Source organism: Myotis nattereri, assembly GCF_964212035.1.
Source record: "Myotis nattereri genome assembly, chromosome: 3".
Lineage (NCBI taxonomy): Eukaryota > Metazoa > Chordata > Mammalia > Chiroptera > Vespertilionidae > Myotis > Myotis nattereri.
This window is the reverse complement of record NC_138077.1, coordinates 43,061,126-43,088,976: the sequence shown is the minus strand read 5'-3', so window position 1 is coordinate 43,088,976 and position 27,851 is coordinate 43,061,126. Positions and strand designations below refer to the sequence as shown.

The 27,851-nt window shown below is 45.7% G+C and overlaps 1 protein-coding gene across 1 annotated transcript in view; it reads left to right on the top strand.

The window, feature by feature from the left end:
- Positions 1-25,912, top strand: part of MAGEF1 (MAGE family member F1) — a gene marked incomplete at both ends in the record, with an annotated part of 78,171 nt that extends 52,259 nt beyond the window's left edge. Inside the window, 10 exon segments of the mRNA XM_081085966.1 lie at positions 19,452-19,607; positions 19,747-19,889; positions 24,895-25,044; positions 25,046-25,116; positions 25,119-25,156; positions 25,158-25,183; positions 25,185-25,368; positions 25,371-25,485; positions 25,488-25,598; positions 25,899-25,912. Coding sequence (XP_080942092.1) covers positions 19,452-19,607; positions 19,747-19,889; positions 24,895-25,044; positions 25,046-25,116; positions 25,119-25,156; positions 25,158-25,183; positions 25,185-25,368; positions 25,371-25,485; positions 25,488-25,598; positions 25,899-25,912 — 1,008 coding nt within the window.
- Positions 25,913-27,851: the final 1,939 nt, after the last annotated feature.

Sequence of the window (27,851 nt, the reverse complement as noted above, 5' to 3'; positions counted from 1 at the left end):
AGTCGGTGACCTCCAGAAACCAGAACTGGGTGACAACACCTCAGTAACCGAGTTGATGCTGAAGCAACATAATTGGTGGGAAGAGCCCTGGATGGGAAGGCCCGTGGATTCTGCCTCTCCGCCTGGTGTGACCTCGCAGGAGACACTTCTTCTCTTCAGGCCTTGGCTTCACCACCTATAAAGGGAGAAATTGGACCAGCTCAGCAATTCCTAGGGTCACATTGACCTAACACTGTCCATATACAAGGTAGGATGGAGGCAGGAGTGTGGTAACAGGACTCACTTCTCAAGTTGCTGACCCTCTCCCCTTCTCCCTCTCTCAAGGACTGCCATGGGTTGCCATGAGGAGCTGGGTATGAAGATAGGATCATCTTTATAGAGATACTTGAGATTTCTTAATGCCTGAGGTAGGAAAGACCCCCTAAGACCATAACCAGGGACATAAGGATGTGAAGATGACCTACTGAGGAGGAGCAAAGAGTTAGAGACTCCTACCTATAGCCTTTGACCTGAAGACACCCTACTCCCACAGGCCACAGTCACCAAATCGCTTGGTGGCTGCTCAGCTCCATTTCCCAAACATCTTCCCCAGATAAGGGGTCTGGACTTCCTTGGGGAAGACATGTGGGTTTACTCCTTTGGGATCGAAGTGGAAACCTTGGGCTTCCCAGAAGGACCTGGAGAATAGGTAGTGCAAAGCGCCCACGATGTGCCCGCATGGTGGGGATGCAGACGGGAATGAGAAACAGCTCTGCTCTTCAAGAGCTCCCTGTTTCATTGTAAGGTGGTTACATATGGAGGAAACAAAGAATGCCACAGGGTGACACCCACTTTAAGCACATTACAAGTTCAGAGAAGCAAAGCCCTTGGCAAGCTACGGAATGTCCCTGAGTCTTGGTCCCCCTCTGTAACATGGGGATAAGGATGGTCTGCCTTAGAGGACCAGAGACATATATAAATGCCTGGCACATTTTAACCATTGGATAAATGGGGACTGCCACTATTTTTATCGCCATGGCTTAGAGGAGAGCTTCTCAACTAAATGGTTTAAAACTTTAGGTGATCAGAGACTCTCCTGGGCCGAGCCTGGGGTCTCGGCCTCCAGGCTGGCTCTTCCTAGGCTGCCAGCCATCCATTTACCCCAGTTAGCTTTTCCTTTGTGTGCAAAGAAGTTGAAGACCAAGCTGATGGTCCTCAGAGTAGACTTCAGAGCGTAGGAGGCTTTGGTGGGATGGGAGAGGCTGGGGGGGGGGGGGCGGGGGGCAGTAGTGGGAATTAAGGAAAATAGCAAAAACCAGGCATAAAGGCTGAGTGACAGGAGGCCTGGTGAGCAGGGGGCAGCGGGGAGGTCTCGGTTGCCCCATACAATGTCTTGCACTTGGGCCCCCAACACAGGTTATTCATTGAGTGTTGATTCTGCTCTAAGTGAAGCAGAGTCTGAATTGGGAGATGCCGAGAAACGTTGGATAATGTCCCATTAAGTGGGCTGAGAGAGCTGACTGGGCAAGGGTCGTGAGGAGGGACTACTAAGGGTCGGAGTAGACAAGGGGCAGGGGTTGATGCAGATAGACAAGGGCAGGTATCAGACGGCAGAACAGGGCATTAGGCAGTCAGGAGGAGCCAGGAGCCAGCAAGTGGCATCACACAGTGCCCAGAAATCCCTGAGCCAGGCTCGGCCACTCACAGGGACTGGCTCAGAACATGGGGGACCTAGGGCCACAGGGAAGAGATTGTCACTGGTGGACAGAAGCAGGGGAGCTACATGACACCCAGGAAGCCAGGCAGAGGAGCTAAGACTCAGGCCCCCTTAGAAAGCCAGGCAGGGACAAGAACAGGGTATCATAGCCCATCAAGCTGGCGAGTGGGTGGGTGGTAAAAATCACCCAGGGATCTCTACGCACAGGACAGGGCAGGTTGGGAGGTGGAGGAACTTCCCTGGCTGTCGGGGTGGCCAGCAGTGCCAAGCTCAGCAACCAGAGGGGCAGGTGAGCAGGACTCTGGTCAAGCCCACCTGGAAGGTTAGTTCATCAGGCAGGTGGGGTAGAGCAGCAGAAGTCCAGAGGGCAGAAGGCAGTGCCAGCCTGGATCTGGGTGGCTGGACCCCAGCTAGAATGGGGTGCAGCAAGAGGAGTAGCAGCCTGCCAGGGCCCACTCCCAATCAGCCGGCTTTTGCAAGAGTAGTAAAGAGCATGAGCTTTGCACTCAGACAAGCCAGGCTGGGATCTCAGCTCCCTCACCCGAGTAACTGTATGACATTGGAGGTGACAATCTCTCTCAGGTTCCTTATTTGTAAAGTGGGGATAATCACAGCACCTCTTCATAGGGGTGAAGATTAAATGAGGTCCTTTGTGGAGATTCTGGTATATATAGATGTTCACAAAATTGTACCTGTTCTTACTTTGGCCATTAGCCTCTGAGATTGTCAGGTTCCCAGAAAATGAGATTTAGAGGTTTGATGGTAAAACACGGCAGAAGCCCAGCCCCTATGGGAAAGGGCTGTGAAGGAAAAATCGCAAAGGCTTCAACCCCAGATGGACTCCTGCTCAAATCCCTCCTCCACCTCTGCCTACTTGTGAGTCCTTCAGCAAGTGACTTAATCTCTTCAAGGCTGTTTCCTCATCAGCAAAAACTGAGATACTACTATCTGGCTTTTGAGGTTTTTATCAATTAACTGAGATAATGTTTGTGAAGTGCCCAACCCAGTAGGTGCTTAGTAAATGGCTACTCTATGAATGAGGCTGATATGTGAGAGAGGTGAGGGAGAGGATATCCAATACGGCATTGGGGGGACCAGGAACCAACCTCTGCACCCCAGATCTTGGATCTAGCACAGTAATGTTTTTCCCTGCAGAAACAGCCAGGGCTATGGGAGCTCCACAGGGATGTACCCTGGGAGCACACTCACATACTCTGATGGGGTTCCACCTGCCTGGACTCAGGAACCAGGTGAGCCATGTCTGATGATGGAGGGCAGCCGTGGCTCCAGCTGGGAGGGACCCAAGAATGAGAATGAGGGAAGGGCTGGTGGAGGGAAAGGTCTTTTTCATTGCCCTGACCGGTTTAGCTCAGTAGACAGAGTGTCGGCCTGTGGTCTAAAGGGTCCCAGGTTCGATTCCGGTCAAGGGCATGTACCTTGGTTGTGGGCACATCCCCAGTAGGGGATGTGCAGGAGGCAGCTGATCGATGTTTCTCTTTCATTGATGTTTCTAACTCTCTATCCCTCTCCCTTCCTCTCTGTAAAAAATCAATAAAATGTACTTTTAAAAAAAGAAGATATTTTTCATTGATCCACTACGTAAATAGACACCATGGTGAGCAAGACAGCATAGCATGGTCTCTGCAACCCCAACACTGAGCAATGAAGGGGGAGCTTTAGGAAGAGCCTTCAGTGGCTGGAATGAAGCAGGAGTGCTTGCTGTTATCAGTAAGCGGGGGTGAAATCTGGGTGGTGGCCAAGGATACAGGCCATGTCGTGGTGGAAAGAGCACAGGTGTGCATCAGACAGACCCAGCTCTACCTCTTACCTCTTGATTTCGCTCTGGAAAAATTAACTTTTTGGGTCTTCAGTTCCCTTCTCTATGAGATGAGAATAGTAGTACCTGCCTCACAGGGTTCTGAATGACTATTAAATTAGGTGATACACAGACATTTTGGCTCTCAGTAAGTGTTCAATAAATGAACATTAGTAATAAGGTGAAGCTAGGAGATACTTGGAAGGAAAAAGGGACAGACTTGGTGACTGAGTGTGGGAAATGTTTTTGCTAACACCTGGGCATCAGCAATGTGATTATCCTCCGTGGGCCAGAGTCGGAATTCCCTGCTGGGAAGGAAGGTGTGGACTGGGGTGCAGTGGAGAGGCCAGTCCCAGCTGAAGGAGAATTCTGAAGTTGCCTCAAGCCAGGATACACAGTTCAGTTTAGGAAAATAGTGCTGAGTTCAGTCTCTGGGTTAAACGTTTCCACCTTTATTTTCTCCTAGATTTCCCTGGAAAGCAGTTGGAAGGCAGCCCCCAGAGCCCCAGGGCCAGAGCCAGCTGTGGACGCCCCTGGTCCGTAGGCCAGGTCAAACTCTGGGAGAAAGATCCTGGATCACAAGTGCAGTGTGGAATGAAATGGCTTCATGGTGAACATCTTTCCTTCTGTAGTCGAAACAAAACCTCAATAAACATGTTACTCCCCCCCCCCTTTTTTTAAAGTGGCAGTCCCACTGTAAGAAAGGGACTTACAGGACAAGGCCCTGGCTAGGAACAAAGAAAACACTCCCACCACCTCTCTTGCCAAGAAAGAGCTGACATTCTCAGAGAAGTCTTAGAGCCAAAATTCTCAGGGAGCAGTCCCAGAAGACTGTCCATCAGGTGAGAAAATGTAGGCAAAATGTAATGTGAACATGATGAACCAGAAAATCAGCCAGCAAGCCTGCACCCAGCTATGTCTTAATGAGGCAAACTCCAAAGAAGCTTTTCCTTTAATCTGGCATTTGAAATGAAATGCTGCTAAGAAGCCCCCGACCTCACCCACCCCACCCTTATGCGTTGCCATGACTACCCAACTTCTTAGAACATGAAAGAACTACCTCAGCATTTCCCTCTAAAACAAAAGAAAATTATTCCAGGTTTCTGGGCACAGAACTCCAAGGAATGGGACCTGTTACTGGATAGCAGGTTCGTCAGAGTTGCTAGTGATGAAATATGAGCCCACGGGGACAGATGGGGCCTTCAGCAAAGCCAGGGAAGGAAACTGGGGATGACAGGACCCCAGCGCTCGCCCCAGCTTGCAGAGCCCGTCCTCTGCGTCACTGCTGGCTCCCTCCCCTTAGCTGGGCCTCATTTGCCCCTGCAATGAAGCACGTTAAAAGAAAACACACCCTCTCTCCATATGGGAAGGGGTAGGGGGTTGGAGGGGAGCAGGTCCCAGCTCAGGAGACCCCAGAGTGGCAGCAAAAGTGGCTCTAGTCCGGGGTGCTCCTGGAGCAGCTGAGGTGAGGCTACCCTGCGGCAGGACTAGGAAGCCTCTCCACCTTGGTTGACCCTAAGGTGCTGTCAATAAGGGACAACCTAAGACTTCTGAACCTAGAAAGCAAAGCTGGGGAGGCGACAGCTGGGCCTGCTCCCTCCACGCTCCTTCCCCTGTCCCAGCTTCAAGCCAAAACCAGGGCATGGCCCTTGACCTCTCCCTCTCCCTCATCCTCCCAATCTTTCATCACATTTTGAGTCTCATTCCTAAAAATGTCTCAAATCCATCCACTTCTTTCTTTCTCCACTGCCACTGCCTTGACTGAGGCCTCACCATCTCCAGTCTGAAAAGATATCTCTAGACCAGTGATGGCGAACCTTTTGAGCTCAGCATGTCAGCATTTTGAAAAACCCTAACTTAACACTGGTGCCGGGTCACATATAGAAATTTTTTGATATTTGCAACCATAGTAAAACAAAGACTTATATTTTTGATATTTATTTTATATATTTAAATGCCATTTAACAAAGAAAAATCAACCAAAAAAAATGAGTTCGCGTGTCACCTGCTCTAGACCATCTGCACCCCAGGGCTAGAGTGGCCGTTTTAAAACACAAATCTGATCATGTCACTCCCTGCCTAGAATCCTTCAGTGCTCCCCTTGCCTTTAGGATACATTTTCAAATTCCTCAGAAAGGCAGGCAAGGCCTTTCATGATGGACAACTATAACCCCTACTCCCTCTGAGCTCCAGCCATAAAGATATGCATCTCCCCAGCTTACCGTGACCTCCCACACCTCCCGGCCTTCAAACAGCTCTTCTCCAGAATGCCTCCCCTAGCCCAGTGTGCTGGGTAGGTCTGTTTGCCCCTCTAGATTCACTCTCTGCCTTACTCTGTGCCCCAGAGACTGCCCCCCACAGATCACATAAACAAATTCCAGGGCCTTCTGGCTTCTGGTTGGGTTTGGCCAATGGGGAGCACCAGCAGCGACTGAAGGATAGGAGAGCATGGGGCCCAGGTATTTATTCACTCCCTGTAGGTTGTATCAGGCTGGCTGGTCCCAGACAGAAGGTTACTCTTTCTGTCAAGGCTAAATATTCTCTCCTTCAGAGTACAGTAGCCCCTCCCACTCTTCTGGCCCAGGGGTGGTGAGAGCTCTGCTGCTGCTAAGCCCTGGTTTGCTGTGATAACGGGTGATGTTTCCCCATCCGCTACCCACATCTTTGCAAATAACCTGTCTGTGCCTAACCCTCCTCAAAGTATCCTAACTTGTGTGTCATATCATTCCCTGTTGGGACCCTGACTAACATAGTCATCCACTGTCACTGCTAAATCATGACCTCTCTTTGGGATTAGGCTCAGGTAACACCTCCTCCAGGAAGGCTTCCTTCTTCTCCCCAATCTGGATCAACAACCCCTCCCTTTGGGCTCCAAGAGCCTTTGTATTTTCCTGTCACAGCTCTTTCTACACTTTACTGTAAAAGCCAGTCCTCTGTCCTAAATCGGAGTCTCTGGAAGGTGGGGCCCATATATTGTTGCTCTCCCTCCACCTCAGTATCTGGCACAAAGACCTCAAAATATATTTGCTGAATGAAAGAAGATGCAGTAGCTCAGAGTGAAACCCTGCCAAAGACCCACAGGAAACAGTGTTACCCTTTGCCAGTTGCCTACAGTAAGAGCTGGTGTCCCTGGGGACAGAGTCAGGTTGCAGGTTCAATCCCTGGTTGGGGTAGGTACAGGAGGCAACCAATTGATGTTTCTCTCTCTCTGCCTTTCTCTAAGATCAATTTTTTAAAAGAACTGTGCAAAAAGGTTTTTGTGCTATACACAAAATGGAATGAAGTTCTAGGCTCAGACCAATAGAAAGAGATTTTCTCTTTCTATGAATGTCTGGTAGGGCATACAATGTCACATGAAGTGCAGGACAAAACTGTCCCACTTAAAGCAAGAAATCTGATCCCCTCTGCCTTCAAGTAGTGCCCCTGCTATCAATGCAACAAATATAAACAAACCATACATTTCTGAAATGCCTCTAGGGGCAGCACTGACTCCATTGAGGACCAGTGGCCCAGAATTTATGAGGTTGTCCAGCTGATAAGGAAGACGGGATGATAGCCAAACAACCTCCAGGAACACAGACCAGACAGATAGCATTGGGGAAATCTATCAGCACATCACACTCTAACTCCAATGTTTTGTTGTGTTTTACAACTTTCTTGTATGATTAGAGCCGTAGGGTAAGGCCATTCGCTGCTGTGTGGGGGTGAGGTCTCTCTTGAAGACGGTGAAGACATCAGCAGCAAAATAGGCAGAGCTATGTCACATAGACTTCCAGGTAGAGAAAAAGTTTCAGCAAGCTGTAGACCCTTGTATTTTTCTCTTCCTGGACAACTATTGGGACCTCTTTGAAAAGTAGATCCTCAGCATTCTATAAATAACCCTCAAATGGCTCACCTATGGCTCCATCATGATTCAACATCAGAGTACTTCACAATGTTATGACATTACACCTGTTGACTGAGCATAGCTAAAGAAAAACCATTGTCTTTTGTAGATGCATACCATACTTCTAGAAAGACCAGTCAAGGCATTGAGGTAAGCTGCTGTGTGCCCACCTCCTTCATTCCCATGTGCAGCCTTAATGATCAACAAAACCTTACTTGAATCTGAGGTCCTATTTCCTACAAAAATGAGCAATTATTTCAATCATATGAGGAAGAGGCAGCTTCTCAGACAGAAAACTGGAATTCAGATGGTGGCACCAGAGAGAAGGGGAACTCTTCATCTCCTCAGCTTCATCCTTTCAGGGGATCCTTCTGAACTTTCAAGAGGGTAATTGTCTAGGCTTCTGCCCTGAGGCTGGGTGCTGTGATGATTCTGACCACACAAGGCAGCCTCCACACTAGAATAAGGCAGGCCCTGAGTCCTCATGATCAAGTCACATCTGTAAACAAGATCATATGGAGTCATGCTACTCTCTCTGTTTATTTCTTTTTTTATTAGCTCCAAACTGTGGTGAAGTTTGGTCTAAAGGATCTAGTCTCAGCGTGTGTGTGTGTGTGTGTGTGTGTGTGTGTGTGTGTGTGTGTGTTTTGGAGGGTGGGGACACTGACTAATGTCAATGATGAGAAATCCCAAAGGAAAATTCCAGTCGCCTCTTTCCACAAAGATTCTCCTTTCCTTGCTAAGCTTGGAGGAGTTGGTTTAATTCTTCCCCACAGGGTCTCCTGGAACCAGGGAGGCCCTAGTTTTAGATAAATCGGGTGAGAAACCTAGAAGGAGCCTCAGTCCACAGTCAAGTTATCAAAACTTGAGAATGAGATGAAGGCTGATCTTGTAGCAGAGAGACATATTGTTGGGACCCATCCTGTGGTTGTATAAAGCACACCTGTATCTATTTTGCCAGGTGACAAAGTGGGTCTACCAATAGTTGGTGGCAGTGAGTCTGCCTTTTTTTTGTTGTTGTTAATCCTCAACCAAGGATATTTTTCTATTGATTTTTAGAGAAAGTGGAAGGGAGGGGGAGAGACACACACAGAGAGAGAAATATCGATGTGAGAGAGACACATCAATTAGTTGCCTCCTGCAATTGCAGGGCCAGGGATCAAGTCTGCAATCAGCCTGCAATCGAGGTACGCGCCCTTGACTGGAATCGAACGTGGGACCCTTCAGTTCAAGGGCTGACGCTCTATCCACTGAGCCAAATAGGTTAGGGCGAGCCTGCCTTTTGGAGTGCCTCCATCCCTGGATAAAATGGATCCACCAAAGCTGGGAACCAAGCAGGTTTGACATGTATCACATATCTCCTAAACGTACTTTGGGGGACAGAAAAGGAGCCAAGAGAAAAGAATAAACGAAATAGAAATAAAAAGTAAAGGTATTTTCTCAAGGTTTCTTTCTCACCACCTCTTGCTCTTCCCAAAACCATGGTGGTCCCAGGAAGCCCCTAGAGGCAGAAGACAGGCCTGGGAGGGGACTGGGACAGCTCTGTCTTTTGAAGAGAAACTGACAACAACATTTCTAAAGGTCCATAGGAATGTGACCTACACAGCAACAAAGACCTGAGACTTGGAGCTGCTCTCTTTAGCAAGCCCAGCAGCCTTCTGAACATCCCGGACATTGCTACCATATGGCCTTCTGCTCCATAGAGTGACCTCCCCAACTTAGGGCACATTTTGAGAGAGAACCAGAGAGGGGACCAACCATTAAGTGTGAATACAGATCTCACAAAGCCAGTGCACTCAATCGATGGTTCTCAGCCCGGCATGCATGCTAGAATCACCTGCAGAGCTTAAACACACCCAGGCCTGGGCCCCACCACCAGAGATTCTGATTTAATTGGTCTGGGGTAGAACCCAGGAGTGGATAGGCTTTAAAAACTCCCCAGGTGATTCTAATTGTGCAGCCAGAGTTGAGAACCACTACATTATACAACAGGAGAGCCCCCCAGGACCTCACTTAGGTCCCAGTTACTCTTAATTTATATATACTTCTAACAATCCAGTTGTCTGGTTTCCTAGCTGGTATCCATTAAAAGCAGCATATTTAGAAGAGGGAGAGAAAGGCTACTAATGAAAAGACACTAAAAGCAGCAAGACATAACAAATGAGAGTCTGATCACAAGTGTAAAGATAGAAAACCTATAAAAAGCAAACAGCACTCAACCCCTCCCCTCTCCAGCATAAGCTATTTATAGAAAGGGCCTGAGGGGATCTCTTGAAGGGGTGGGGAGTGAGAGGGCTGCAGTGTGAAGGGCAAGTGATGTGCATTAACTGCCCAAGATATTAAGATATACATTGATAGTTGCTACAAACATTACCTTGTTTAATTCTCATCACAGAGCTAAGAGATATAAGTATTATTGCCCCATTTTACAGAAGAAGAAACCAAGACTCAAGAAGGATCATGGGCTCACTCAAACTTGTACAGCATTGAGCTGCAATGCTGGGTTTTGAATGTCAAATGTCAGTTGATTTGACCCAAAAGTCTACATATGTTGGAAAATGCCGTGTCTATCTGTTTAGTACAGTTACTGATATTTCTATTGATGACCCAAAGTCTAAAGCTAGATTACCCCCTCGATATCCAGCTATATATGTTGTTCATTTTAGGAATAGCCTCTCTCTCTCTCTCTCTCTCTCTCTCTCTCTCTCTCTCTCTCACACACACACACACACACACACACACACACACTTCTTAACAGTGATGAAAGAACAAGGTATCCATTTGATAAATAAATAAATAAATAATACAAGTTATTTCCCACTCACACCATTCATCAAAATGAATGCCAGATGGATAAAAATGGAAATGAAACCATAAAGGTACTAGAAGAAAATATAAGTGAATATTTTATAATCTTAAGATGGGGGAGGACTTTCTAAACATGTCAACAAAAGCAGAAACCATAGAGGAAAAGATTGATAGATTTGACTACATAAAAAATTAAAAACTTCTGTACATCAAAAAACCACCATAAATTGAAAAAATATTCAACCTCACTAGCATTCAAAGAAAGGCAAATTAAAACAGCAATGAGAGACCACTTTTTTTGTTGTTGATCAGATTGGCAATGATTAAAAAGAATGATAATACTGAGAGCTGGCATGGGTGAGGGGAAATCAGCACTCATATTGCTGTTGGACGGAGTGAAAATTGGTACAATCTTTCTGGAAGACATTTTGGCAATATGTATGAAAAAAAAAAGCCGAAGAAGGCACATACTTTTTGACCCAGTAATTCTGTGTATAAACATTTTTTATCCAAAGAAAAGAATTGATCCACTACACATGCACGTGCCTGTAAAATATGTGCAAGGATTTTATTCACTGAGGCACTCTTTGGAATACTGAAAAGTTGGAATCAACCTAGATGTTTAACAAAAATAAATTAAGCTATATGCAAAAGAAGCAATATTATGCAGCCACCAGAAATGATGCTGTATAGATAAACAGGCCAATGGAATAGAATAAAGCCCAGAAACAGACCCAAATATATATGAGAATATGGACTATGATAAATATCAAACCAGTGAGGCAAAGACAGAGTTTTTTTGTTGTTGTTAATTCTCACCTGAGGATATTTTTTCCATTGCTTTTTAGAGAGAGTAAAAGGGAGCCAGGGGGGTGGGAGTGGGAAGAGAGAAACATCAGTGTGAGAGAGACACATCAACTGGTTGCCTCCCACATGGCCTGACCAGGGGCAGGAAGCGAACCTGCAACCCAGGTATGTACCTTTGATTGGGAATTGCACTCGTGATCCTTCAGTGCATGGGCCAATGCTCTAACCACTGGACTACCATCTAGGGTGCAAAGACAGACTTTTAAATAAATGGTGTTCACTAACTGGTAAAATATAGAGGCTGGACCAATACTTCACGGAGTACACCACGATAAACGTCAACTGAATCAAAGATTTAAATGTACAAAGGAAAATCATAAAATTATCAGAAGAATAATAGAAGTCCTTTATAATCTTGGAGTAGTGAAGACCTTTCTAATTGATTTAAAGTCCAGAAATCATATAATAGAAGACTGATAAATACATCTATATAAAAATCTTGAAACTCCTGCATGGCAAAAGCACCATAAGCTAAGTAAAAAATACTAATAACAAATTTTAAAAAGCAAATGGTGAACTGGAAGAAAAAAATCACAACTCATTTTACAAAGGGTCAATCACTAATACATAATTTGTTTCTATAAGTCAAGGAGACCAATAACTCAACAAAGGAAAAATAGCAATTTTCAGAAAAAATAAATGCAGACGGCTTTGAAGCATATGAATTTTCAACTTCATTAACAATAAGAAGAATGCACATTATAGTTGCAGTGATATGCCCATTTGTCATCTAACATTTACACATATCCAAAATACACTTGATTTGGGGAAGTTGTAGGGAAATAGGTACCCTCTACACTGCTGGTAGGAATACAAAATGTATACCCCAATGAAGGACAATTTGGCATTTTCCATTAAGTTACTAACATATTTACCGATTGACTCATCAACCCCACCCTCAGAATTTTTCCAGCAAATATATTTGCGTACATATAGAAATGACATATGTATATATTATCGCACTGCTTATAACTGTGAAAATTTGGAAATAACCCAAATGTCCAATTATATGGAATTGGTTAGATATTAAGGTCCATCCATATCATTAAATACCAGGAAGTTATCTATGTACTTATGTAAAAAAGTCTCCACTATATACTTTTAAATTGCAAGGTAACTAATAATGTATATAGTGTGCTAACTTCTATGTAAGAAATGACAGGGCATATATAGTTGCATTTGCTTGTATTTTCAAAAAGGAGCACTGTTACTATTAAAAGCAGTGACCTCAGGGAAGAAAAATTAGAAAACCAGTTGAAGGGGAACATGGGTGAAAGCAAGGATTCTCAATGTATGCTTCCTTTATATTGTTTTGATTTTTGAACTATGTGAAAATATTGTCTATTTTTAAAATTATTCTAGTACATAATGGTACTGACTCATTTGTGTTGACATGAAAGATTTTCAAAATGGATTTAGGGCATAAAGTAGGTCAGAAATATATAATCTAAATTTTGTTGGTTTTTAGGAATCTTATCTATATGGCCATATTCCTACATATACTGGGAAATAGGAAAATCTAAAAAGACATACTCTAAAATATTAATAGTGGCCATAGCTGGTTTGGCTCAGTGGATAGAGGTCAGCCAGAGGACTGAAGGATCCCAGGTTTGATACCAGTCAAGGACACCTACCTCAGTTGTATGCTGCCCCTGGTCAGGGTGCATGCTGGAGGCAACACAATTGATGAGAGAGAGAAACATGTTTCTCTGTCTGTGTCTCTTCCCCTCCTTTCCACTCCATTCTCTCCAAAAATCAATGGGAAAATATCCTCTGGTGAGGATTAACCAAAAATATTTTTTAAAAGATAAATAAAATATTAATGGTGGTTATCTCCAATTGGGGGAGGGGGGACTTAGGATTATTTATTTTAATCTCTACTTTCTAAGTTTTGTACAATGATTACATTTTATTTCTATAATTACAAAATAAAGAAAAAAAACTTACCTTAAACAAAACTCAAAGAAAAATAATTACCTAGGAAAGATTTGCAACATGACAAAGAATTTAATATCCTTAATATTTAAAGAACTCTTACAAAAAAAATAACAAAAAGAAGAAGGCTCCAAGAAAAACTCAAATGGACAGCAATAGGATCAATAAATGTTTGTACACTTATACAATGTATTATTAGAAAGAAATAAAATAATATTGAACACTGTTTAATGATAAAAATAGTCATATATATTAGAAAGAAAAAGCGGTTGGTAAAAAGTCTCATTTTAATAAAAATGTACGATACCAAACTTATAGACTTTAGCCCTGACCGGTTTGGCTCAGTGGATAGAGCGTCGGCCTGAGGACTGAAGGGTCCCGGGTTCGATTCCAGTCAAGGGCATGTACCTTGGTTGTGGGCACATCCCCAGTGGGGTGTGTGCAGGAGGCAGCTAATCGATGTTTCTCTCTCATCGATGTTTCTAACTCTCTATCCCTCTCCCTTCCTCTCTGTAAAAAATCAATTAAACATATTTTTTAAAAAACTTACAGACTTTATTTGGTGCATATATTTATGTATGGATGTAAATTTTTTCAGTGCACATATTTATATGGATATAAATATGTGCACTGAACAAAATCTGTAAGGATAGGCTCTGAAAAGTAAATAGATATGATTTCTGGATGGTAGAACTACAGGTGCTTAATTTTTTTCTTGTCTTAACCTCTATTTTTCTGCAATGAAATTATTATTTGTATAATATAAAATAAAAGAAAATATTATTTGCAAGATTGGCTTGTGAAATACTTAGTCACAAGTAAGTTACACCATATTTAACAATAAAAAACTGAAAACCTAAATCTATATAAAAGCCTAAGTGACTGTTAAAACCAAACGACCGGACGGCTAGTCGACCAGTCGCTATGACGCACACTGACCACCAGGGGCCAGACACTCAACGCAGGAGCTGACCCCTCATGGTCAGTGCGCTCCCACAGCCAACATCTCATGGCCCCTCCTTCCGGCCGGCCATCCTCCTGGTGTCCCTGCTCCTGGCCAGCTGGGCCCCCCACCCCCTACAGGCCTCGATCACCAGCCAGGCCAAGGGACCCCACACATGCACGAATTTATGCACCAGGCCTCTAGTATATAATAATAAGCATTAAAGGTGACATGGAGTCTGTAGAATATTTTCAACCACAAATAATTACATTATAGAAAAATATTTATTAGTATCTTAGGAGATTCACAGTATGTGAAGAAATATATTATGCACATATAAGCAGTAGATACAAGATGACTCCATTAAAAGTAACAATGGATGTGCTTATAAAAATTGAGGGAGGATACACATCAAGATATTCACTAACTATGATTATTCCTAAGTGGTAGGGTTAAGGGTGTTTTTTGTTTCTTTCTTTTTGATGATCAGAATTTTTTCAGTGTTCTACAACGAACAGTCCCTTCTAAATTAGGAAAAAAATAAAGCACTATGGAATGTTTTGATGCTTTTAAAAATGCTTCAAGAGACAAATTCTAGCTCTGACCGGTTTGGCTCAGTGGATAGAGCATCAGCCTGCGGACTCAAGGGTCCCAGGTTCGATTCCAGTCAAGGGCATGTATCTTGGTTGCGGGCACATCCCCAGTAGGGGGCATGCAGGAGGCAGCTGATCGATGTTTCTCATCAATATTTCTGACTCTCTATCCCTCCCCTTCCTCTCTATAAAAAATCAATAAAATATATTTTTGAAGAGACAAATTCTAAATGATCTTAAAAAAAAAAAAATCATCCATCCAAAAGGAGAATCTGGCTACCTAAGGTAGGCTATCTCCACCCTCTGACGATTAAGAAGTGAAGCTCAGCCTTGGTCCTAAGATGAGCTGCCTTATTCTCTCCTTCCTCCCTTTGAGTCTCCCAACCACAAGGTATCTGTTGGCCACCATGCCAGGCACAACAGCCCTGCCTACCACCATAAGATGGCAGGACGCCGCAACAAGGCAGGGCCTCTCTGCCTCATGCCACCCCTCAACTCAACAGAATCATTGGTCCAACCACGTGCCGTCTGCTAGGTAAGCTAACAAACCTGCTGGGCTTGAAGGTAGTCAGCAGGCAGTGGTCAGCTGGCAGCAGGGCAGGTGAGGTGGCCAGGGCATGCAAGTTCTCTGGGAGGACCCTTCCTGGCCCAGGCCCCGCTCAGGCCCTGCCCTGGCTGTTTCTGCTACGGCCTTCCGGGCCATCCCAGTCCTTCCTTAAAAGGGAGGAGCAGCTCCAGGACGGGGTATCTGTTAGGTGGCCCCTCCAAAAAGGCCAAGGCAAAGAGGTGGGCTCTGAGGCCAGGCAGCCCCTGGGCCCTTTATGTCTCTTTCTGGCCTCCTGCCCTCAGTCCCTGCCCTGTCCACCCCTTTTTCCAAGCCCCTGACACGCTTCTTGAAATATACCTAATCATTTTATACCTGGGATCAAAACCTTTTATTCAAATTCAGTATTTCTCAAACTTTCCCGCTGAAATACACCAGCAGAGACAAAAGAAATGCCTTCAGTCCCCCCGAGGGACTGCGAAGCCTGAGGCTCTTGCCGGCACACCCAAGCTCTCTTTGAAATCTTCTGTTTTCTCTTAAAAATTCATGAGAATTTTGCATTCTATTCCATAATATATCTGAATTTCTTTTAATATAAAGATGTTTAAAATTATTCACCTTAAGGAAAATTGAGGCTCCTGAAAGAAATATTGTGTTTATCCGGAGGCTCAAATATCCTCCTTGGAGAAGTACCTATAGTGCAACATCTACACTCCTGCAGGCGAGGCTCTTTACAACGCGGCCCCACAAGCCTTTCTGCCTCCCTCCCACTGCTCCTCTGCACACTCTCCGGTCGCTGGGCCACCTGGAATCCTGTCATTTCCTACTCTGCCAGGTTCTTCCAGACCCTGTGCTTATGATCAGACTCTTCCTTCCTGGGGACCCCACTCTCTACCTGCTGACAGCCCACTGTCCCTAAAGGCTTCGAGGGATTCAAACACCACCTTCCACATTAAACTTCCTCTGATGGCCCCTGACAGATACGACGTGAGAGGTAGCGTGATGCCGTGAGAACAGCCTGTGCTTTAGAATCAGAAGGCCGGCGTTTAAATCCCGACTCCAACTGTTGATACTGAACAAATTACCTAACTTCTCTTAGCTATTATCTGTAAAATGGGAATACTTATGCTTCTCTCACAGGCCTGTCACAGGGATTAAATGAGATTCAAGAGACAGCATAGCGCCTAGCGCACGCTCCCTTACACTCCTCCAAACTCCTGATGCACTTTATACCACACATGTAAAGACCATACGTTTACATAGTCATTCTTTTTTATTATGGCTTATTTCCCAAATAGATCGATGGTTCCCAATGTCCCAAAGATACTTCTTGTACTACCCCTATGATCCCATGGCTTGAAAGATTTCGGTTTATTAAACCACACACATTTATGAAATAGCAGCCTGCTTTTCTAAGCTCTCTATCCTATTAAGCATTTGGAATACTGAGAGTGGAGCAGTCCCAGCCTTTTCTCTGCTGCCTAACTTTAGGGACCAGGAGTTGGGAGCCACCCACGGAGACCATAAACACCTTGAGACTACAGCTCCGTCTTCACACTTCCCACAGCACCTTACTCAGCGCCCTGCACTTAGAACACACCTAGTAACTGCTTGTGGCATAAACAAAAAAGTTTCACACTGAGGACAGGGGAGAAAGCCCTGTCTAAATCAGCCCGCTGGTGTGCAGAAAGGGGTCATTGTTGTGGGAGGCAGGGCTGCAGGCAAGCCCTTCTCCCCCAGCCCGCTGGAGCAGCACCCCCAATTACACCAGCTGGCCTCCAACTTCAGTGTGTGAGCCGATTAAAAAGCGCCCTCTCTTCAGTGTCTGGAAACTCCTGCGAGGAAAGTTTGCTGCCCAAAGTTGGCTTTTGACGAGGGTCTTAATAAGAGGCCTCAGCAGGCTGTGGCTAGAGAGACAATGTCACTTAGAGGAGCAGCTTGAAGCAGCAGTTAGGAGAAGAATTATTTTAATGAATACATTTCCTTTCAATTGTATGGGAATATCAAGATCCCATTAGAATAGGGAAGCAATTAGAACTAATAAAGATGAATGCACAGTGCTCAGTGCGTACAGAATAACAAGCAGCCAACAAAGGGACTCCGGAGAGCCTGCTCTAATCCAAATGAACTGGCGGCCGCAGAGGGGAAACGGCTCTGTTCAGCTGCTCAAAGCCCCTGTGTCCCTGGCATTCTGATCACGGCCACCGAATGGTGTGAGTTGGGCCTCCGAGATGAGGATAGTGGGCCCCCCACCCCGGCCCTGGCCCAGCCTCACGGGGATAGAGATGGGTTGTTGGCAGTCCCTTGGTGACAGCCATTCAGACCAGGGCCCTGGCTGCAGGCCAGCCCCATGCCTGCCCTCGCACTGGGCCTCATTGTGTCCAGGTGGCAAATGCCTTCTCGCCAACTCTCCTTCGAGGTTTTTTTTTGGGGGGGGTGACGGGGGGGGGGAATGGAGGAGGGAAAAGGAGGCCCTGTGCCCCTGCATCTCTCCTCTCCCCCCTGGCCAGCTCTGCTCCTCCTCTGGGTTGGGTGTTATGTTACAGACACTGGTGGGTCACAGGCAGCACAACACAGAAGTACTGTTGCTTACACAATTGCTCTTCAAACGGTAACAGACAATTTTCATTACCCAAGTCAGATCAAATCATCTGCCTAGCTATCCTGCCTCAATACCAGCCGCACATACAGGACCCGTGGCCTCTGCCCATTCTGCTGTGACAGAACTGGGCTCCATTTTGCCCCAGGCCCAGGGATTGGGGACAAAGCTCTTCCTCTGATCCCTTCTTTGAGCCAGATCAGCTGCACGGCTGTCAAGACTGTCAGGAGAAACAGGAAAGACACAAGCACTGTGCAGTGTGGGGCTCACTCAGACCTGGGGTGAGTCGTTACTCAGCATCTGTGTGGAGAAGGCACTCAAGAGTTCAAGGGCTCTATTGCCAAGTTTAGAAGGAATCCAACAAGATAACTCTGGCTCCCCACCAAAGCATTCACTGGCCTTAGATGGAGTGTCAGGACTTGACATTTCTTTATTTAATCTTTTTTGGCCAGACTTTTTTTTTCCCCAACCAGGAATGTGTAAGCTCATTCCAAAATGTCTGCGTGAGAGGCCAGTCACACTCATTACTGAGATTTTTCTACCACTTCTCTTTAGAAAAAAAAAAAAATCTGTAACATTTTATATTTGTTTCTTAAACTTAATGGTTAAGCACTGCAAAAGTATGTTTGCATTTTATAATCTTACTTGAACTTCAACATAACTCCGTGGGGATGGGCAAAGCAAGGGTTGTCAGGCCTTCAAGTTGAGGATACAGTGGCCCAGAGAGGTGAGTCCTGCACAGCGTGAAGAGGAACTCAGGTCTTCTGACCTAGTTCAGTGCTTTGTTCTAAGACACACCTTTTCTATCCCCACAGCGCCGGACATTTCCAGGATAATTCATCCTGTACTTCTGCCCTTTCAGTGTCACTCCCTCTTCCCTCTCCACATTCTAAACTGTGCCGAGCACTGTGGGCTTTCAAAGACTCTAGGCTACAAGGATCCCCCCCCCAAGGTTTCAATCTAATGGTCACCAAAGCGTTTGTTTCTCTGCCTTCCCCTTGCCAAAGAGATACACGGTTTCTCCCTTTTAATAGCTTAGGTAAGGACTGTTTTCTTACAAAATTAAAGTTATTGGGGTGGCACTGGTTAATAACATAATTTTCAGGTGTATCTTATCATTTGACATCTGTATATTCTACTGATTACTCACCACCCAAAGTCTAGTTTCCTTCCTTTACCATATATTTGACCCCCTTAAACCCCAGGAGTGTTTTAACAGTCTGCCTATCCAGTACAACATAGACACAATCAAAACCGAAAAAATGATTATCTAGGTCCCTCCCATTGCAGTTCTGTAGCATCCAGGGAGAGGCAAGTGACAAAACAGTCCCTTCCCCTTTCATATCCTTCGCACCTCCTGGCTAAAGGCCTAGTCACTGAATTTTTACCTCATTTCGCCTCAGCGGTGACACTCCTCCGGTACAGACCATGGTGGGGACCACTGAGCAGCAGGTGAGGAGGGAGCCACAAATTCTTCAGCATAAGCCCCCAGCCTCACCCTTCACAGCCTGGCCAGCTGACCACACGCATCCCGCTCCCCGCCCCGTCCCCCCTCAGCCGGGCCAGGCACCCCTGGGACCTGAGTGAGGGGCCCTGCTGAGAGCCAGCTGAGGATCTAGCACCACCGAGGGAGATTACCTGGAGCAGCAGGCATGCGCAGATGTGCTCTGCAGGCACGGCGTCCCCCTGAGGCAGTGCTGGTAGAACGTGACTTCTGAGGAGCTCTGAGTGTTCCTGTGCTGGGCCAACCCTGTGTGTCCTTAGCACGGGGCTCCCATTGAGGACGTGCTGCAGTATAGCCAGGAGGACCTGGGAAGGGCAGTGGGAGTGACACAAAAGGGGGCCCTGCTGCTGAAGAGCAGGTGTGGAGAGCTCCGCATGGAGAACCTGCAGACAGATAAAATCATGGATGGATCTGAGGTGATTGTGTCCCAAGCAATGGAGGAGGCTCTGAAAAAGAAGGAACTTGCCAAAGCCACAACCAGAAGGTTCTGAAAGAAAAAGATCAACTTTACTGCAGATCTGAATCCCATGAAAAAAAGTCTTTCTCTGATTCAAGCAGTTTGAGAAGCAGGAGGAGGTAACTGAAGGCTACCGCGAGAATGAAGAATCGCTGAAGTGCGTTGAGGATTATATACTGAGAACTGAGAAAGAAGGCCAGAGATACCGTGTGCTGAAGACCCACGCAGAAGAGCAACTCAAGTAGACAAACAAGGAGATCACCTAGACCCCAGCAAGGCCCAAGTGGAAGCCGCGGCCTTCCCGGTGAGCCTGAGAAGGGAGCAGATGCACATCCACTTGCTGGAGAGGACAGTTGAGTAAGAAACTAAAGAAAACAATAAACTGACCAGAATCTGTGACCTCATGTCCAGGACAAGGATCTGACGTGGACGCCCTGTCCAGTGACCATCCTCCCGCTTATCTGCCTGACTCTGTTAGGTTTCATGTTCTTTCATCTCCCTCCTAACCTCAAGTTATTTTAAAACTGGATTGCTTTAAAAAGACTAGCCCTGGTGGGTGTGGCTCAGTTGGTTGAGCATCCTCCCATGTAGAAAGAGGTCATTGGTTTGATTTCCAGTCGGGGCACATGCCCAGTTTTGATCCCCATTGGGCTTGATCCCCAGTGAGGAACATGCAAGAGGCAGTTGATCGATGTTTCTCTCTCTCATCAATGTTTCTCTCTCCCTTCCTCTCTCTCTAAAAATCAATAAAAACATATTTTAAAATAAAACACTAAATAAAGTTTCCCTTAAGTTAAAAAAAAACAACAAAAAGACCATAATGGTGATTGGGACATTAAATGTTGGCTCTGGATGTCCAAGGCCTTCATGACACTGTTGTTTAACATGCTATTCTGCTCCTTATTCTGTACTAGAGGCCCACTGCACAAAATTCATCACTGGGGGGGGGGGGGGGTTTGTCCCTCAGCCCAGCCTGCACCCTCTCCAATCTGGGACCCCTCAGGGGATGACAACTGCCAGTTTAGGCCCGATCCTTGAGGAATCAGGCCTAAACTGGAAGTCGGACATCCCTCTCACAATCCGGGACTGCGGGCTCCCAACAGCTCGCTTGCCTGCCTGATTGTCCCTAACCGCTTCTGCCTGCCAGCCTGATCACTCCCTAACCACTTCCCTGCCAGCCTGATCAACACGTAACTGCTCCCCTGCTGGCCTGATTGCCCCCAACTGCCCTCCCCTGCTGGCCTGGTTGCTCCCAACTGCCCTCCCCTGCAGGCCTGGCCCCCCCTCCCAACTGCCCTCTCCTGCTGGCCTGATCACCTACAACTGCCCTCCCCTGCCAGCCATCTTGTGAAGCCATCTTGTGCCCACACGGGGCGGGGGGGGGGCATCTTGTGTGAGGGCATGATGGTCAATTTGCATATTACCTCTTTATTATATAGGATCCCTTAAGGCCACATAAACCTCATGCCTGGTAAACCTATTTTGTCTTATGAATTTCAGTGACAATCACAACCTGAAAGCCACTCCAACGGTCTTGAAAGTATTATGAGATTTACAGTTAAAAATATCTAGACTGGGTTTGACATTTCCATTTATTAATTGGGTAACTTTAGGCAAGTTAATTTCCCTGAGCCTCAGGTTCCTCTTCTATAAAATAAGAATAAAAATACACACCTCATAGTTCTCATCATAAAACAAAATAATTTTTTAACTATGTATGGTAACAAATGTTAAACTAGACTACTGTGATCACTTTGCAATATATACAGATAGAGAATCATTATGTTATATACCAAAAACTAATAAGTCAATTACACCTCAATAAAAAACTTTTGTTTTTATAATTTTTAAAGTATATTTATATACTGTAAGATGCATATATATTAAGGGCACAGTGTGATGTATACCTACCCCCAAATCAAGATACAGAATATTTTCATCACCCCCAGAAAGTTTAATGCATATCCCTTTCCAGGCAGCCCCACTCTCCTGTTCCAATGTCTATCACCACAGATTAGCTTAAGCTATCTTGAACATCAGATTAAGTCATATTGTATGTAACCTTTTTTATCTTTTTTCTTTGCTCAACATAATGTCTGCCAGACTCATCCATGTTTTATCAGTAGTTTGTTTCTTGTTTTGATGAGTAGTGGTACATTATTCATTCAGTTATTACTGTTAATTGGTCAAAATTTTTTCCATTCAATATAGCTTTTGCATATATCTTCTGCATATCTCTTTGGCAATGCTTTCTATGAAAAAGATATGTTAAGTGGACTATTTTATCTCTAGCGCTACCTTTTAGGTGGGAGTGGTTCTCTCTACCTTCAGGAGATAACCAGGCAACCCAGTATGGCAGTCATGAGTACAGTCTTCAAAATAGACAGATCTAGGTTCTCATTTCCGTTCTAGCACGTAACAGGTGGGTGGTTTGGGACAGGTGATTTAACCTCTCTGTGACTGTTCTCCCATTTGTAAAATAAGGATAATAATACCTTCCTAATAGGGATTTGTGAGGACTAAATTATACTGTACATAAAATGTTTGACACAATGGAGGCTAATAATAGCCTCAAGCTTGATTATAATAAACATTTTCTTGCTTCACACACTCAGAATTTGTAAGTCACACAGTATAAATAGGTATATATTTTCAGAAGTTTTTAAAATGAAGTTTGTAATTATATCTGGAAAAACCTAATCGTCGCATATTTACTTAAAATAAATTTTATTTCCTATGTAAAAAAGTAAAATCTTCCATCAGTTATTCAGTGACAATTATATACTAAGTGCCAACTCTGAGGGGCTCTCTAAAAACTTAAAGACACAGCCCTAGTTTTTAGAATGTTTTGTTTTGGAGGGTAAAAAGATCAGCATAAAAATAATTAAAATACAAAGTATGGTCAATAATAATAATAATTAACACCTGTTAATGTAGTGATTAAAAGCATGATCTCTGGAGTTATACTATACAGTTCAAATGCCAATCATATGATGTTGGGCAAGTTACTTAACATTTTTGTATGTTACTTCAATTATAAAATGGGAATAACACTACTTAACCTCAAAGGGCTTTTATGAGTAGATGAGTTAATACATGTAAATACTTAGTACAGTAGCAGCATATTAAAAAATGTAATAAATAACAGTTAACATTATCAAACATTCAATATTTGCCAAGCACTGTGTTAAATGCTTTACCTGCATAATTTCACATAATCTCTACAATGTTGTTTCTAATATTATACCCATTTTACTGAAAAGGTAACTGAGAAGCAGGGAGTTTAGGTAACAAGATTATATAGCTAGTAAAAACACAAATGCCATAAGAAAGACATATTGATAAAATAGGGATGATGATGATAATAGTACTTACCTTAATGAGATTTATTTTTTTTAAATATATTTTATTGATTTTTTACAGAGAGGAAGAGAGAGAGATAGAGAGTCAGAAACATCGATGAGAGAGAAACATCGACCAGCCGCCTCCTGCACATCCCCCACCGGGGATGTGCCCGCAACCCAGGTACATGCCCTTGACCGGAATCGAACCTGGGACCTTTCAGTCCGCAGGCCGACGCTCTATCCACTGAGCCAAACCGGTTTCGGCCTTAATGAGATTTAAATTAATATTTGAAAAGTGTTTACAACAGGGCCTAGCACATAATAAGGTCTATATGAGTGGATGTTAAATAAATACACATTGCTATGGTGATTCAGAGAATGCAATAAACAACTTCCATGATGGAGACTAAGGAGGCTTTGGAATGGTGACACTTAAGCTAAATCCTGGAGGGAGGGAGGGAGGGAGGGAGGGAGGGAGGCAGGAGGAAGAAGAAAGAAGAAAGAAGAAGGAGGAGGAGGAGGAGGGAAAAAAGAGAGGCAGGAAGTAGAAAGCTCAGAGTAGAGTATGCAAAAAGAAAATACGGGTGTAGTTAAATTTGATCAGGTTAAAAAAGCTCCGTTTTCCAGTGGTTCTCAACCTTCTGGCCCTTTAAATACAGTTCCTCATGTTGTGACCCAACCATAAAACTATTTTCATTGCTACTTCATAACTGTAACGTTGCTACTGTTATGAATCGTAGTGTAAATAATCTGATATGCACGATGGTCTTAGGCGACCCCTGTGAAAGGGTCCTTCGACCACCAAAGGGGTCGCGACCCACAGGTTGAGAACCACTGCAACAGTCACTATTTCTGCCAGCTGTACCTCAAAATATCTCATCATTTCTTTCACCCCTGTAGAATCTCCTATCCTTACCCCTTCATCATCTATTTTACAATATTTATGGAGTGCCTCGGCGTAGCAGACACTGTTCTAGGAGCTAAGGATACACCAATGAATAGGACAGGCCAAAACCCAGTTCCTGCTCTGCACTGTAATAATACTCCAAATTGGATTCCCAGCTTTCGGTCGGCCCTACTCCAATCCATCCCCCACAGGCCGCGAGGGAGGCGGGAAACACAGACGGGTCCAGGCGCCCCCTGGCCTCAGTCCCCCTGCAGCATTTCCCCGGCGTGTTCAGAGTGAGCGCAATCGCCCAAGCATCCTGTTCAGGGCGCTTCACTGACTGGCCAGCACAGCCTTACCCTACAGCTCTCACCCCGCGCTCTGCACTGGGGCCGGCGTACATCCCTCAGAGTCCCCAGTACACACCCTTATAAATGAGCACCTGCCGAGAGGCATGGCTAGGACTCCACCCCTAGTTCCTCCTTGGACGTTCAAACCGCCCCCCCTCCGCTGTCCTGCATGTGAAAACCGCCCCTCTGGCTCTGCAGCCTAAAAAGCCGCTCCGACGGGACACGTCCCCATCGACCCAGCACCCAGAGAAGCAGGCGTGTACCCCTCCACCAGAGGGGCCGGAAGGGGCGGGCTTCGCGCGTCCCGGGCCCGCATCTTGCCTCAGTTGGCCGGAAGTAGCCCCGCGAGCCGCGCGCGGGCGCGGACTGAGGCTGCGCAGTGGCGCCCCGCCAGTCTCGGGCGCTGGCAGCGTGGCGGTCACCGTCCCGCGTCCTAAAGCGCTGCCCAGCGGCCACAAAGCCCCTTCTGTCGTCTTCCTAGTCCTCCTCCCGCCGCCCCAGCCGCTGCCCAGCCCCTCCACTGGGGTTTGCACCTGGCTGCCCGAAAATACGCTGCAGAAACCCGAGAGGAGGGTCTCCCCGTCCTTCAGGCTGAGACGGTGAGCCCAGACCGCCTCGCAGGAGGAGACCCGGGGCCCCCACCTGCAGGAGGGCCCCCACCTGCAGGAGAGCCCCCAGGAGAACCTTGGCGTCCCGAGTGGGAGGGGCCCCGGAGCCCGGCCTCACCGGGAAAGGCGCGAGGGTCTTAGCAGCCCAAGCTTTGGCCCCGGGACCCGAGGTGGCGGAGTTGGTGCGGTTCCTGCCGGTAAAGGAGGCTCACCCCTCGCTCTGAGATGGGGAAATACGTCATCCGAGACTTAGAGGATCTTTTCCCTGAGATCAGCGCTCGGCCGCAGGACATCTGCGGTATGTCTTTGAGTTTGAGCTGAAAACAGCTGGGCCTCAAGCACCACACAGATCTTGATCAACAAACTAAAGCCTCCTGAGGAGGAGGAGGACCTGGGAGGAGGTGGCCCCAGATTGGGTCCCTTAATGATGGTCTTGGGCTTTATCCACATGAATCAAGGTAATAGCGCCAGGGAGGCACAGGTCTGGGAGATGCTGCGTCCGTGGCGGGTGTGGCCCTCCAGGGATGCCGATAACATCTCTGCCTCTTGGGGCACCCGAAGAGGATTATGGAAGAGTTCATGCAGCAGCAATGCCTCAGTTACAGGCAGGCGCCTCGCACCAACCCACCACTAGGTTGTTCATTCTCTTGGGTCCCCTAAGAAACCTGGAAACCAGCAAATTGGAAATCTTGGGTTTTGTGGCCAAGCTCCATGAAAAGGAACCCCAGCACTGGCAAGTGCAGAACCATGAGGTCCTGGCAGGTCAGGTCAACAGGGTCAGAGCGAGGCCAGTAGGAGGGTTAGGGTTAGGGCAGGAGCCAGTGCTAGGGCTGGCACCCACCCCTGTGAGGGCTGAAGGAAAGTGGTCAGCGAGGGGGAGGGGGAGCGGTCCTTATGGAAGCTAATGATTGAGTCTGAAGTGTTATAGGTGAGGGCGGGGTTATTTCTTCTCAAGGAGATGTACTTGTGTAACTCAAATTTAAGTTTTGTATCTTGCCATGTTTTGTTACATTTAATATACTCAAATTGGTGTTTGTGAGATTGGGGTACTTTTTCTTGTAGGATTTTGTGAATAGAGTTTTGATGGTTTTGTAAAATCGTTTGAAAAACTTCGTATTTTATCCCATTGTGCTGCGCCAGCTTGGCCAGGTTCAGGGAGCCTGAGGAGAGGTGGTGAAGGATTAACCCTTTGTGGTTATTTTTGGAATTCAAACATTCTGGTCCAAATTAATTGACGGGATTGAATGTTGAACTTTTTAATGTTCTTATTGCTCGACGTTGGACCTGCTCCTAGCACCTGGTCTGTCGAGTCAGCCTCAAGGTTGGACCAAAAAGGGTTAAAGAAGACAGACAAGAGGATACAGCTGGGGCTAGGTCGGATCACTGTGTCTGGATGAGGAAACAGTGACCCAGTCTGCAAGCCAAAGCTTTATTTTACAGTCAGAGCACACAAAGCAAAACAAGAGAAGTGGTCAACATGTTTACAATGTTCTTGTGAGTTTCACCTTGTTTTGGCAGCACTTGCTGCACCTCCTACAGCCCATTAACTACCTAGGAAGGAGCAAGGGAGGACTATAAGGTCAAGCTTAATTATGCTAGGAGGGCTCTGCCCTCCAAGCTGGGAGTTGTTTGTGGCCCTGTCACAGGTCAGTCCGAGGCTTAACCCTACAGCCGCTCCCTGCATCCCATGATGTAAAACAAATTATGCAGCATAGTAATACTGTACTTTAATGGTTCCAGGGAGCTCTGCAATGTGATGATCTGGTACCAGGAAAAATATAGCTGATTGGTCAACAGCTTCCCAACATTTTTTGTCTATTGTATAAAGAAAAAAGATGGATATGTACCTCTATTTGCTTAGCTATTATAGTATCTAGAGAAAAATTAAAATGCAATAAATTAGAAGTATGCTCTGGTATACTAAATAAATTAAACATTTGGTGAGCATTATCTTTACTGTGGTGCACTATTTGGGGCCTTTGGGGGTAGAATGTTGAACAAGATAAAGGGCCTACTTTTCAGAACTTGACAGTAAATAAATAAACCAGAAATTATGTGCAGTGAGTTGAAGGCTACAGGGGGACACCTAACTCAGCAGGAGTAATTGGCTGAGGCTTTGGTCAGGCTTTGGGGTGGGTCAGAAGAGAGGAAGGTAAAGAGGAAAAATACTTTGGGGTGGGAAATAGCATTAAAAATGACTGAGGGCCCTGGCTGGTGTGGCTCAGTTGGCTGGGCATCAGCCCAGTGCCCTGATCCATGTTTCTACCTGTCACTTTGCATCTGCCACTTCCAATTTGGAGGAGACTTTGTAATCACCCCATCCTACCCCTCACATTCTTTTTTTTTTAAAATATATTTTATTGATTTTTTACAGAGAGGAAGGGAGAGAGATAGAGAGTTAGAAACATCGATGAGAGAGGAACATCGATCAGCTGCCTCCTGCACATCTACTGGGGATGTGCCCGCAACCCAGGTACATGCCCTTGACCGGAATCGAACCTGGGACCTTTCAGTCCACAGGCCGACGCTCTATCCACTGAGCCAAACCGGTTTTGGCCTCACATTCTTAACTACCCATGAAGGGCCATCTTAAAAGTGGGGCTTCTGCAATGCCTACCATCGTCACTCCAGATAAATCCTATAGAATGGGTACATAGAATAAAAGGGAACCTAGAAGAAGGGTAACCAAACCAGAGATAGGTGTTGAGTTATGAAAACGTGCTACCATGTACAGAAGAGCCGCTTTTTACTCTCTTTTTTTAAAATATATTTTTTATTGATTTCAGAGAGGAAGGGAGAGGGAGAGAGAGTTAGAAATATCAATGATGAAAGAGAGTCATGGATTGGCTGCCTCCTGCACGCCCCACACTGAAGATGGAGCCCGCAACCCAGGCATGTGCCCTGACTGGGAATTGAACCGTGACCTCTTGGTTCATAGGTCGATGCTCAACCACTGAGCTGAGCCACGCTGACCGGGCTCTACTCTCTTTAATGCCAATTTTTTTCTGCTTGTAG